Below are 14701 nucleotides of genomic sequence, written 5' to 3'. Positions count from 1 at the left end.
TACAATCACTGTGCTTATGTTGCAAGCAGAAAGTATTGCAGATGTCTGTTTCTTAGCCGTTAAAAGTCTTACCCAGTACTGAAAACCTGAAGCCAACGCTACGCTAATCTATTTTTAGTATGATCTATGCTTTTTCTGTGTGAATACTGTTTTCTCTCGGAGGCAATGGCAAAAGTGGCATCATGTTAGTCTTTTTAAACCATGTGGTCATCTTTCACAAAAAATAATTACGTTTTTTTTCTGACACCTAAGCTTAATCAAGCCTTAACCATAAATGGACTGAAAATGCTCCAATAAATCATTTTAATCATTAAGTGCGAAGGTTCTGACACTGATGATTTGGCTGACAAATCAGCAAATGTAATGTAAAGCTCCAAGGGTAATTTAGAAATAGGAGTGTAGTGCCCGTTCAAAACATGCTTTGGAAGGGACTACATTTTTTGCCTGCAATTCAAGCATTTGGTGGCGAAAAAGTATTTGGTCGTAGTCTGTACACGTTTGTATAGTTGTAGTAAACTATTGAGGATTAGTGGCAGCCAGTGGATAAAAGGCACAATGCAGACAGAGATTACTTTCTTTATAGTTAGATGACTGATTTTTGCATTCTGGTAAGAAGAGTTGTTGAATTCAAATCATCTTCAAAAGAGGGTAGAGAAACTGACTTCAATTCAAATTAAATACATAATGTACTATTTTGTAAGGTTGGGGTGGTTTGTACTATTTCTTCATTTGAAAGCATGTAGTGTTACACTCATGCCTGTTGCATTTCGGGCTATTTTTCTTATATACACCTTCAAGCTCCATCTTTCATCATAATCCCTTATGAAGGCCTCCGGTGGCTCAATCCATAATGTGCTCTCTTTCCTTTGATTCTCCTTCATGTGTGCAGTAATATACTAGCCATCGCCCTACTTAACTGTGTCCAGTGATACTATCGTCTTAAGAGCCCCTTGCTACTTCTCTCTGGCTTTTGTGAGCACCGTTGGCATCCTTCCCTCCTGCCCATACAAGCATCTTTTTGTAGACTCTTTGCTTGTTCTTTCCTCCCAGTTATCTCTCCTTTAAAAGCCTCGGCTCAACGCCGGGCCTCTTAACCTCTTTTTTTTTTTTATAGCTCCAAAATCGTTATCCAAAAAAACACCTCGCCCTTTGCCTTAGAGATAGTTTACTATAAAAACAAACTGTGTTCCAGAGCCGAGGGTCTTAAACCATAATGTTCTCTCTTTTTTTTTTTTTCATTATTATTTTGGATTAATCAGGCTCTAGTCCTATCCACTCTGGATTTAGAGACCTAAGATTAGCCTATTAATTTGTTGAGAGCCCCAAATCTCATTGGAGAGGGAGAGGGAAGGTTTTTATGGAATGTGTTGTTTTCGTTAAATGGTTCTGTGTGTTGAAGTTAGTTAAATGGTATGCATGGTATTTTATAGCCTTTGATATGATTTTGACAGCATAGAAAAATTCTGTTGGATACTTATTCCCAAAACTGCAACAGCAAATACATTGTGATGGAAATGATCTCCTGACCTGACAACGCACATCACATGACCATTCACCTGCACTGGTCATGCATGTGCCGGTGTAATAGGAGGCACATTGTCTACTCTCCTGTTGGTTGAGAAACAGCAATGGTGAAAAACAAGGACCATCGACGAGGAGGAACTGTGACTGAAAGTTTGGGTTAGCAACACTAACTTCAGGAAGTGAACGTGGGTGTCTGTGTCGTCAGTGTCTCGGCTTCTGCACTTCCAGTCTAAAATCCAACCACTGAGTTTAAAAACGAAATCAGGGCCTGCAGCATTTTCTAAAGTCTCTGTTGTGGAGTCTCAAAAACTCTGGCATAGTGTGGACCCCAGGCATAACCATGCAACCATTTGGTCATCTTGCTGCATGATGAATTCCTCCTGATTAATTTGTATGAATACATTGAATGCGTTTCTCTAGTAGTTGGCAGACAGAATGTTTCTGTAGACGTCTGTACTCATGAAGATTAGTAAGCCTGCCATGACACCACCTGCACCAGACTTCATAGACGAGCTTGTATCTAGTTCTAGATTACTTCTCTCAATATTTTTTTTTCTTTCTGGAGTGGACTGTAAACGCAGCACTTTGCTTACAAGAAAAATACTCTTTCTGCGAACGTTTAATCCAGGCAGGGATTACGATTGTCCTCTCAATCGTAATTCGTAAAACAAATTAGTAATATATAAACCCTCATTTCAAGGAAAAAATACATCTTCTGTGTCACTTTGGCTTTATCTTGTATGCCTGGATGACCCCCCTTAAATCGGGTCGTCAGGGAATCGCAGACACCTGATTACAGCCCAGTGTCCTGAGAAAACAAGGGCAACAGAGCAACAAATGCAGTGTCCTCAAAAAAACAGCCCACATGGTCTCTCTCCCTTTCAGTTCCTTTTCTAAGTTGTTTCTGTCATTCTTTCTTCTCATACTTGTTCTAACTTAATCTTTCTCTCCCCCTCCCTCCCTCCCTCTCTCTCTCTCTCTCTCTCTCTCCCTCTCTCTCTCTCTCTCTCTCTCTCTCTCTCTCTCTCTCTCTCTCTCTCTCTCTCTCTCTCCCTCGTCTGAAACGGGACCTGGAATGACCAGCACACGTTCCCACTGGGGGGCTTGGACGGATTCATGTGGGAGCTGCTGCAGAGCTTCGCATTTCTTGTCTTAATATGTCCAGGCAGATGAAAGGGGAGACGGAGCAAACTGATGGCACAGACCAGCACTGCATTTTCATTCCTTTGAAATGGGAGTATAGTGCGATGCCAGGATTCACCAGGGGGTCTTACAAAGCCAAGGCAATAATGAAGAGGAGAGGAGAGTTATGGGGAGGGGAGGAGTTGCAGATTGGTGAGAGAGAGAGAGAGAGAGAGAGAGAGAGGGAGAGAGAGGGAGGGAGGGAGAGAGAGAGGGAGAAGGGGGGGCAGAAGAGGAAAGCGAGACGGATGAGGAGGGAGAGGTGGAGAAAAAAAAATGAAACTGCAGATGATGCTAAATGAAATAAAGTGCAATAACAGTCTTTAATGTGAAGGTCCTTGAAAGTCCTTTTAAAGAAATCTAAAATATTTTAAAATAATCGGAGGAAACAATTTCGCTCACTCTACATTGTGGGTAAATGAATTTGAATTCAACACAAGCAATCAGACAATTCAAAAAGAGAAGTCACAGTAAATCTCAGTCCGTGTTGGGTTATTAAACTCTGCTATTTTGATGAAAAACTATTCAAAGTGTTTTTCAACATGTGAATTACACCTTTTTCAATCCTGCACGCAGGCAGGCACACACACGCGTGCTTGTCTTAAACATTGTCTCCTGCTTGCTTATGATTCCACTGCAAACTAGACAGAGTTCACACAAATCAAACTCTTAGGACAGGGTGACAATTTTTCATTTTCTGGATGTTTTAAAGTAATAACATAATTAGAGAGCACACAACAGCACGTCATTCAGTCATGTGTTCAATGCCGTTGACTGTAGTAAAACCCGTAGAGGACCCCCACATCTCACTGAAGTCTGGTTACATAAAGGCACCTTTTGTAAAGGTTTCAGCAAATGTTCATCTGTGAATTTAAAGAATTTTTGGGGGAAATGCATGTTGTTCATTATCTAATTCTTTTGAAAAAAAAGAGAATTAAAATTATGGCATGTGATAAAAACAGATAAAACATCCACCATCTTAGTGTGGAAGTAATATGTTCAGAGCTGGACCAAACGAAAATAACCCACATAAAGAAGATTCATATCCAGATTCTAATGAACATGAAGATAGTCAGCACTTAAGTGGAATTTGTGGTTTTCGTTTATTTTCATGTTCTGTATGATTGTAAGAGATTAACACAACAGCAAATTAAATTGAATTTGAGAAAGAGAAAAAGAATGGATTAATGGGAATAATTAGAAGGTCTTTAATGTTTTTTCTTTAAAGACTGCAGTAAATGCCTTACTCCAGAAAACTAGAGTTTTATATTCAAAAACAGCGCAGCAAGTCCATACAACTCACCAGCTACCTTAGCTTCTCAAAGTGACAAACAAACAACTGTAAGATGAACTGAAAATAAAAATATCTAACAATCTGCTCAGTTCGGCTATAATATAGGAGGCTGATATGTAAAATCTAATCAAATAGTCTAATAATGATTATAGTAAAGTAATTTTTATTGTAAAGTTATTATAGTGATTCAATTAGACTATAATAAATAGTCTATAATGATTCATGAACATATGTATTTGTGTGTGTTGTAAAGCTTTTCGGCACTTATTCGTTATCCAGTTGGTTGTTGTTCAACTCTGTACTCTACTGATTGATCAGTGAAATATTAGAAAATGTTTGATTAGAAAAAATAAATATTTATTTATAATGACAAAATTTTATTAAATGATACAGACGTTGCCATTATTTTCAAACTCATAAAAAAAAATTCAAGGAAACCTCCACAAGCCAATCATGTTGTATAAACGCGTCTTAGTAATGTTGCCCTTCAGTTTATTAACCTACTGTGCCCTCGGCTCGCCTGAAGATCTCGGCCATCAGTGTTTTTTGCTTCACCTTCCTGTCCAGCATCACAAATGTTGCCAGTTGATGTTTGTCCCACTGCTTTAGCAGTATCCCGCAGAGACAACTCAGGGCAGAAAACACATCCTATTAAACACTGTTGAGTGCACAATGACCTTATGAGGACAGCAGTGCTTTGATTCTCCTCTTAGGGATTTGGTTTTTGGTCAGCTCATATTAACCTTTTCTGCTCTCTAAGCGTATGCACACACACAACCCGGCAAATTCTGAATTGTTTAACAAAGAATCACACCTCACTTCTAGCTGGAATACATTACTTGCAAACACACACGACTTAGCTGTTGCCACAGCGTTCCTACAAACTGATTTATATACAAATCCCTTTGTGCTGCAGCACAGTGACTCCAAACGGTTAAGGTTTGACATTATCAGTGAATTTTAATGATGTCCTGTAATAGAAAACACAGTTTAGTTTTAAAGACAATAGCTACTTCATTTTATTATATTTGGTTTGGGTAAATCACTTAGTTGTGCAATTTAAGGTTAGTTTAAGGGGCTTGTGACTGTATTTTGTCTGCGTGCGTGCGTGCGTGCGTGCGTGTGTGTGTGTGTGTGTGTGTGTGTGTGTGTGTGTGTGTGTGCGCGCCCGCGCCACACAGGTTTTCTAACTCACCCTGTCTTGCCACCATCTGTCCTGAGGACTGGCATCAATGACTGTACAGACGGGTGCAGACTAATAAGCTCAAACAGGCAGCAGCGAGAGAAGCCACATGAGGACAAACTCTGACATGCTCACCATCATCATTACTCGGCGAGTGCAAATAAGGGCAGCGACAATTGGAGACGCTAAGTTGTGTGAAGACTTGCCAGGAACCACACACAAACTTGCAGACAGTGTAATTCTCTGAGAAGCAGAAATGTCTTTGATAAGGTTTCTGGGAATATGTTTGTAAAAAAATGTGCAACGTCCATGCATAATAATGAATTAAAGAAATGCACTATTGGTCAAAAATGAGTTGTAGTCAAAGTTCTAAGATATCTATGTCAAGATTATTATTTTTTCTCTACAGAAATGAAGCTAGATAATCATTCACTTGTGCTCACTGCTTTTGATATAATTCCTGCCCGATATGAATCTAAAGAGATGCAAAAAAAACCACCCCCCCAGAACTATCCAACTTTGACTTTCCCATATTTCTAAGAAGATGTAAAAACATGATAATTAGAGCATCACTGCAGCCTTGATGCTGTAATGTTATAAAGTAAAGGCATCATAAACAAATAAATGACACTGATGCAAACCGCCAGAAACTAGGCCAATCCACAATCCTCCTGCAGCTACGGCACCAGCAGTTTCTGTCAGACCGGCGCCACCTATAGGCCTTCTCCACCGCACACATTATTGACCTGTCATAACAGGAAGTGCACAGGTGTCACTCACTACTCGCATTAACAATGGCTCTGATCGGCAGTAGTTCCTGATGGTGTGACAGTGAGCCAGCATGAACTGTACCAGGACCCTGAAACTGACGCATGCTGAATGGAATCCAGCCGCCATCCAGCTGCGCACGTTTTCTCCTGTGACATGTCAAAACGGCAGCAGAAATTTAGAGGTGCAGATGTGGACGTGCAGATGTGCGCCACATGAAGGCAAGGGTCGTGACGGTTCAGACAGTTTTGACACTTGTGCCACCAAATGAACAGAGAAGGCAGCAGATTTTTTTCTTGTTCGATAGATTTATGAATCCCCAAGATGAGCACAAAGTTACAAAATGATTTTAAAAAAACGGATGTGTCTGAGCTCCAATTCATACCACTTATAGCAAATTAGTTTCTATTAGTACCCACTTGTGACTTTCCCTAAACTATGCACAGTCTGAAAACACACCTCAAGTTACCTTTGTACAGTCGGGCAGTTTTTGTTCAAACTTGTAATTATAGGTATTTTACATTTTAAATCTGCAAACATGTTTGTATTCGCAACGTCCTTTGTGACTTTTTGCTCGACAACTTGTGTTGTTATCAAATTGTTGACAAGATGAAATTCAGACGTGTGTTATACCTACAACAGATCAGGTGTCAGTGTTTCCTTCAGTTTTGGCTCAGACGGGTGTGAGACAGACGGATCTAAACTTCTTCAGGGTTTATTTTTGTAACTCTATCATAAACCCTAAAGCTACAGCACAGACCTCACAATGCCAACAGTCTGTCTGCGCACACTGTATAGTGTGTCAGTATCGGCGACAGCTTGTCGTTCTCTCAGGATAGGTGGGTATTTGGCAACATTTACAGTTTTCGAAATCTTTCACAATCCTAAAAAAAATATGCTTAAAACAAATAGGAGTTGTGTAGAAATAGTCATTTGGACTGTCCAACAGCTGCACACTCTGCGTATGCTGGCTGGTCTGTCAGTGAAAAGATGAGTCCAAACTGAGATGCAACTTTGAATTGTCTCCTGAGCGAAGTTACTCGCGACATGAAACAGATTGTTGTAACATGTTAGTCCACCCTTTATTGGCCCGCCAGTTGCCGAGATACAAACAGCCCACAGGGCAGGCAACAGCCGTTCATTCAAGTTGAGCGTGAACACTGGTGCTCTTTGATTTAGATGAGGTCGTGGAAGGTGAGGCAGAGGATGGGAAAGAGGTAGATTTTTATCCTCTATCCTATTCAGTGCGAGGAGAGAGATATCAGTGACTTGAAAGAGAAGGAGCCAGCATCAAAACTTATCATGAATCTGTTTTCTGGGTTGGTGTTTATGATATTCCATCAGTTGTGGTCTCTGGAACCCCTCCATCTCAATAAGATCTGCATTGTCCTCAGATGAACCTGGAACCGCTGCCAAGAATCCAGCAATGTTTATGGGAGGTAAAAGTAAGCAGGTTAGAATGCAACTCAGGTTTTTCAGCCGCAACAACAAAAGAGTAATTCCTCAAAGCAAATTTAGGCACAGCAGGTGAGCCCTTTTTCCATCAAAGCCCTTCTGTTTTCTTGCTTTGAGAGAGTAAAGAGGGTTTAGATAATAGAGTGTTAATACAGTTTCTGTGCGGGGGGGGACAGAAAAAAGGACGGGAAGGGATGAAGGAGGGGAAAACTGCCTCAAAGTGAAAGAACTGCTGGACGAGGAAAAAAATAAATAAAACACATGTTAAAATGTCTACCGCAAAAAAGAAAATGGCAGAAGGAGGGAGGATGAGTCAGCTGTTGAACTCGTCAACTGCCACATCGTTCATCTTTCTGCCTCCCGATCTAAATGAGCTGTCCTCATAAAGACGCGGTCTGTCATCACACGCACTGCTAGTAATAATGAAGCGCACCACACTCATTATGACCAAGCTCCCTCATTTATGCCTTGTAAAGCCAAACAGTATGTAACTATTAAGGCTGATCAGGACCTGCTGTGTGCATACATTCACTTAATTTGAAAAAGCTGTACATTATATGATCTTTAGGTAGAGATAATATAAAATCCCCATTTTCAATTCTATAAAAGATAGCCTTTACATCTATAAAGAGCCCAAGATGACATCTTGAAATTGCTTGTTTTGTTTGACCCGTAATCAAGAACCAAAAAGTTCAGTATTTGACATACAATGAAATAAAAGAGCGATAATAATCTGGACAGCAATATGCAATTTCACATTTTAAAATAAATTAGATGATTAGATTAGAAGCTAAACAAAGTGAAAATCTGGCCTTTTAGCTTGATGAACACTTTTAAGATTTACTAATTTTCTGAGATTGTTGTCAAATACTGTCAGTTGACTAAGTTATTAACTGACTTATAGTTTCAGCAATAAGGAGTTGTTTCATCAAGATATACAACTGATGCTTGTTATCCAGCTGTGAACTGTTAGACGGAGAAGAAGTGGTCCCAACAAAATTACATGATTTAAAGAGCACCAGGAAAAGCTGGGGGAAACAAGTGATGATAATATCTGCAGTTTAAAATCTCCAGTTTTTATCTCAAGTTTTGCCTCAGTGGACGTTAGGTCACACGCTTCATGTATTCAGCCTTTTCACATCCTGTTGCATGTTCTTTTTTGTCAACACACAAAGTTCTCTACCCAACTCAAACATAAAGACTTTTTTGGGAACATTTCAAGTTTGTTGTTGTTGTAGTTTCATGTACAAAGTGAAAATGTGCTTAAAAAAACAATGGAAATGTATTTACTGATAATAAGATGAGATGGTAAGATGAACTTTTTGAATCCAAAAGGAAAACAAAAAACAAACAAAGAGGAAGATAAGAACAGTAAACTACAAATACCAATAAATAACTAATTGATTATTATTATTTTAGAAAATAAGTAGTAGGACCTTAATCTTAGTAAAATGGTTTGACCAGTGTTGATTAAACATACACGCTTGTTGTGGATTATAGTATTACTGTGGTTTTATGAGAAATGTTTTAGTTTAGTTCATGAATCTGCAGGGCGATGAACCGAGACAGACCTACAGACAAAGATATCGGCTTACCGCTCGACACCCCCTGTTTTCTGAGTCATCGCATTGTCGCCCGCAGTCGAATGACACCTCCCCTACATGTCGTACGGACACCCTGCCATCAAAAACATGACATGCATTTACTGTAACAGGAGATTAGGGCTTAATCAATAAGCTACAGTGTATGCACACTAAACCTGGAATGCTTTTGTTGAATCAGCTCTCCAGACCAGTGAATGGCATTTGGCCAGTAATGTGTGGCCAGATGTTGAATCCCTGCGGAGCACATGAGACAGACGCTGAACAGACCACTGCAATACACAAGACCCACCACTGGTTCATTAACAACATGTGCGTGTGTGATGAGGATACATTGTATGTGCACTGCATGCATCAATACCATATACAGTAGTAGCGTATAATAGCGTATAGCTCTAATAGCAGTAATTGAAGGAATGACTATAATTTTCATCTTGGAATTTTCATGAAATTTGATTACTGTGACTGAAAGTGTTTAGTTTCAATTTACCATTGAGATTAGGTTAAATTCTTTGTTTTAGCATCAACATACTTTCACTTGGCTTTGCTCTTTCTGAGCTTTCCTAAATTTTTTTCCACCTATCAAAGTTTTTTGGGGGGTTATCCTGGTATGCAGTTTGGATCATAAAGCCCTCTGAAGCAAGTTTGGGATATTGGGCTACATAAATGACACTTAAGTCATTTGACTTGACTTAAGAAAGACATTTTACCCTTTTAAAAGCCTTAATATGTTTTGTTCCCCCAATTTTCTACGGACTTTACCACTCGATCCATGAAATCCCCTCCAAGGAGTAACACAGTCAAAAGTGTGACTTATCATTGTTATTAGAGATGCATGAACATTCGCAGTGTGGTAAACAATACGCTACCTGTCGCACATCCAAACAACCAGCCTCTGGAAACTGTAATAATAATGATTTGTAATAAATAAATCTTTTAAAAACTGAATCCGAGCCACAATGAATACAATTCATACATGGTAAATGTTAGATGGCCGTTACTGACAAAAGTCAAGTTATAAGGAAGTATGAGCAGTGGTTTCTTTTCTTTTATCCCTGAGTTGGGCTAAATAAGTCTGTAGAAAGCAGTGAGCCCCCAACTACGCATATCAATATTTAAAGATTACGGTATGCCAAGAAGGAGTCATGATTCGGTTGAGCTTGACTCTGGAGCTCTTGCGAACTCTGTTTCTCTAATGTTGAAAAATATACAGCACCAAAACACCCATGCAGTTTAATTAATTTTTTTACCTTAGTTATTGTCGTCAAATGTTTCTACTTATATCATATATTAGCGCAGTGATATTGGACATTGTTGTCTGAACACCATCACATCTACTAGCCCAATGCTAGTAGATGTGATGGTGTTCGATTTACTTTGTTTTGCCGCTGTGGATGCATATGGTTGAGTATTACTTATGCCGTCTGGGTTGTTTCGCTTTTTATGCTGAGTATTTTCATATTGTCGACTGAAGAAGCCTAGGCTGTGACATTTTTAATGTTGTGTTAATCACCCATTACATTTTCTAAAATATCATATGTTGGAGACTATTTAAAAAATGTTTCTCATCTGAGCCCTTGTGTCCCTATCGCTTTTCAACACAAAGTGATGCACTTGGAAATAGGCATAGTATACGGTCAAGATTCGTTTTTTTTTGTGGTTGCACAGATGCTTTTTTTGAAATAAGACGGTGTATGATCAGATGTGGGCTGCATAGCGCTTCATATCCCAGTTTAAACCAGCCAGGGCCTTTCTGTGTGAGGTTTGCATGTTGTCTCTGTATGTTGGCCACGTGACGCGTTGGCGACCTGTCCAGGGTGTACCCCGCTTCTCGCCCAATGTCAGCTGGGATTGTACTTCAGAATCCAGATCAGTGTTTCACTTAATAACAGGGCTCTCGCAAAAGGCAGCAGAGAATGTTGCCGCAGCCAGTGACAAGGAACAATGTCCAAATAAATTACAAGTTAAATAGAAAATGACTGTGATCCAAAATAAAAACACCAACAGAGAAAACACAGTCAGTATTCACAGCAAAAATAAACGAGGTCCAGAGTACACCCTCATTTCAAGATTAAAACACTTTTATCGAGACATTGTCAATATATGAATGTTGATGTCACCGGGAATCACCAAACTAGATAGCTTGCGAATAGACAGCAAAAAAAATAAAATCACTGAGTTGGTTTTAAAAACGAGCTGTTTGGGCCCTGCGGTATGAGGGGTCTAACGATTCAACCAACGCCTCACGAGCGCCTATGTAAGACGTCTAAGATCCAACCAGACCTCTGACGCACGCTAACAACGTAGACTAACAATGGAGACGCAGGTGTTACACACGTGGCGTGGACGTCCCGCCGGCTGTGGTCGTTTCATATGCGTAGATGTGGCGCTCGCTCACACAAAATTGACAGGGTGCGGAAAAGAAGGACTTGGTGGAAAATACGCCCCTCCCACCTGTATATGTAATCTCATGTGCACATATGCACCTCATCAACACGGTGCGCCTGTACATTTTGAGTGAGCTGACAGGAAACCGAGGGCTAACGTTAAATGTATGAGGTGTCAAACGATTTCATGAGCTGTCAAACGATTCAGCCAAACGAACCCACACTATACCTCCACTGCGTACCACCTACTGCTGAAGTACACGCGCGTGTACCCGTACTTTGGCGAGCTGTTAAAAGAAGTGCCACATCAACACAGTAAATCTTAGAGTTTGATAGATATTGAGGTGAAATCTGGGGAGATTTCTGATCTATTTTTTTCTTCTTCTTAGTTTGACCCCGAAAGTTACTCATTGGAATTCATATCCTGAAATGTTTGAGTTGTATATGAGCCCTGGTTTTGCAGAGTTCTGGTATTTCCATACCCCATTAGGCAGGAGGCTCAGTGTGTCTGTGTGCGTCCTCCTATGTTTTGTTGGATTTTTTTTGAATGTCACATTAGTTGACACACCAGAGTACCTGAGGAAGAAGATTATGGCCACATTGAAAAATAGTTTAAAGGCTGAGATTAATTTGTAATCTGAGAAAGAAAATTTCTGACGTCACCACGTTTTAATACCAGAAATTATTCCTTCTTAATTTCGACCCATATTTCCTTTTTTTTCTCTTTAATGTGGCATTGATGGTTTTCCTTTGTGACCCTATTACGATGTACTGTTATGCACTATAAATGTGTCAAATGTGTTAACGTAAATCAGCGGAGGGGTTTAAACATGAGTCTATTCATATAATTTCTGCTCTGAGAAACATTGATTCATATGGACTAACGTGGTAGCCCGGGGGCTTTCCTAATCAATGACAATTTTGTGAGAACCCCCTTAAATGATGCGATCGCCTATGTACAGGAGACTGCAACGACCCCAATGGTCAGAAACGCCCGTACCAGGCCCCATGTTGTCATATTGCTTTCTGACAAAAGCTTTGGGGGACGTGGGGACGTTGGTTTGTTTGGATGTAGGGGCCCCCGGGTCCCTTTTGCCTGGGGGGCCCCTAAAGTCCCTTGAAGCGCTCCTGGTGGTGTCATCAGGTCAACCAGTGGACTGTTCACGTGTGATGGGGACCGGATGGGTTTAAGGGCACTCACACGGCCGGCCAGCTCTCGTGTTGGCCCGGAACCGCAGCATCTGCCGAGGGGCCCTGCAGTCACTGTCACCGCAGCAGCGCCGACTTCGAGCTGGCCCCTCACACATGATGCTCCTGCTGCACGGCAGAGAAAACTCTTTTTTTAACAATGTCACTGATCGCGCCTCATCACGGGAACAAGGACTTCAATCATCTTTTACAGTCTGCTTGACGAGCGGCGCACTGCCGTGGTGCACCCTCGGCCTTTGGCTGTGGCTCAAAGCCGTGGAGTTGACAGAAGGTAATCCCCACCATGTGAGGCCTCGGCCCCAGTTTGGAGGCGGGGTGTGATTCACTCAAATCTGCCGGCGCTATAAAAAGAGGGGGAAGTTGCAAGTTGCCCAACTTAAACCCACACGATCGTGCACAGTGCGAGCGCGCCGGGGTGTCCCTCTGGCCACCATGAGCACTGTGAAAGCCATCAAAAACGCCATAGTCTGCCTCGCCCTGCTGCCGCGCTTCCTGGCGGCGGCGGTCATGTTCTGGCTGCTCGACTTCATTTGCATCAGGAAAAGGGTTTTCTTCAGGATGCGGCAGCAGGGGGGCGACGCCGTCGACCCCCCCCTCTGCGTGTCGGACTCCAACCGCCTGTTCAGCCTCGAGTCCCTCAAGGCGGTGTGGCACGGCCACAAGCTGGACTTCCTGAAGGCGGCGCGCCTCGGACGCGCGGCGCCCAACACCGACGTCGTGCAGCTGGAGGACCAGCGGCGCGGCCGCATCCTCGACCACGCGAAGGGCGAGCGGCCGCTCGTGCTCAACTTCGGCAGCTGCACCTGACCGCCGTTCATGGCGCGCCTCCAGGCGTTCCGCGCGGTCGTGCGGCGCCACGGCGACATCGCGGACTCCGTGGTGGTGTACATCGAGGAGGCGCACCCCTCCGACGGCTGGACGAGCACCGACGCGCCCTACCAGATCCCCAGGCACCGCTGTCTGGAGGACCGGCTGCGCGCCGCGCAGCTGATGCGCCTGGAGGTGCCCGGCTGCCCGGTGGTCGTGGACAGCATGGAGAACTCCTCCAACGCCGCGTACGGAGCTTACTTCGACCGACTCTACATCCTGCAGGGGGGGAAGATAGTGTACCAGGGCGGCAGAGGACCCGAGGGCTATCGGATCTCGGAGCTCCGAGACTGGCTGGATCGATACCGAGCGAGCCTGGACCAGTCCAATAATCTAGTTATTCACGTTTAGACCATAACGTTCATCTTTCTACACATGCTGTGACGAAAACAAAACAGTGCTGCAGATCCTTTTTGTTGTTGTTGTTGTTGTTGTTTCAGTTTATAACTCCAGTTAGATAGATAGTGTCCTTCGTTAATGGTTTAAGTGTATTTATTTTTGATACGTTGGATCAAAGTCATTTGTTCAACAGTGTAGGATGTTCTACCGTAGCCTCCTTCGTATTAGACATGCATCCTGTGTTAGGGTCTAGTTTGAAAAAAAGAGGTTTGATCAGACAATTGTTTGTCTGTGAACAAAAGTGTGTGTGTGTGTGTGTGTGTGTGTGTGTCCAAAGTTCTGTTTCCATTTCTCCTCCGTGTGTAAATGCGCCTTTAACGGGTCCGTCGGGGTCGTGAGCATTGCGCATCACTGCGCTCGTCAGTATTGTTGTGAAGTTCGGTTTTTAAACGGGATGACTCCTGAGAACCGATACTGATGTTTTGTTCATATTGGAGATCACGGTGACGCTGCTGCTCTCTGCCCTGCACCGACTGTTTTGTAAATATTGTTCCGTTTTATGGATATATTTTTCATACAATAAAATTCTTTCATCTATAGGCCACCTTTTTCAAATTCAAAGAAAATGCTCCTGCTGTGCTGGTGGAGAAATATTGTTGGTTGCATGCAAAGGCTGGGGACCAGTCCTATGGTCTCGTACTAAGAAGACAAACAGAATGAATGTTCAATTTCCTGAACAGTAAAGCACAACCGACCACACGGCCCTTGATTCCTCTAGAAATATCGCCCTTTCAATTGCCTCCAAATTGTGTGTGGGAAGCAGAACATATGAAATAACTTCAAAAATGATAGGAACTCAACAAATCTCCAAACATAAAAAAAAGGTTTGAAA

General features: G+C 42.1%; 1 protein-coding gene across 1 annotated transcript; it reads left to right on the top strand.

Moving 5' to 3' along the window:
* Positions 1–12781: 12781 nt before the first annotated feature.
* On the top strand, positions 12782–14406 carry dio3a (iodothyronine deiodinase 3a). Its single transcript, XM_035610918.2, has one exon. The coding sequence runs from the start codon at positions 13036–13038 to the stop codon at positions 13819–13821; it is 786 nt and encodes a 261-aa protein (XP_035466811.1). The 5' UTR covers positions 12782–13035; the 3' UTR covers positions 13822–14406.
* Positions 14407–14701: the final 295 nt, after the last annotated feature.

The sequence above is a fragment of the Scophthalmus maximus genome, chromosome 15 (genome assembly GCF_022379125.1).
Source record: "Scophthalmus maximus strain ysfricsl-2021 chromosome 15, ASM2237912v1, whole genome shotgun sequence".
Lineage (NCBI taxonomy): Eukaryota > Metazoa > Chordata > Actinopteri > Pleuronectiformes > Scophthalmidae > Scophthalmus > Scophthalmus maximus.
Note: the sequence above shows the minus strand (reverse complement) of the source record. Positions and strands in the feature narration are given on the sequence as shown.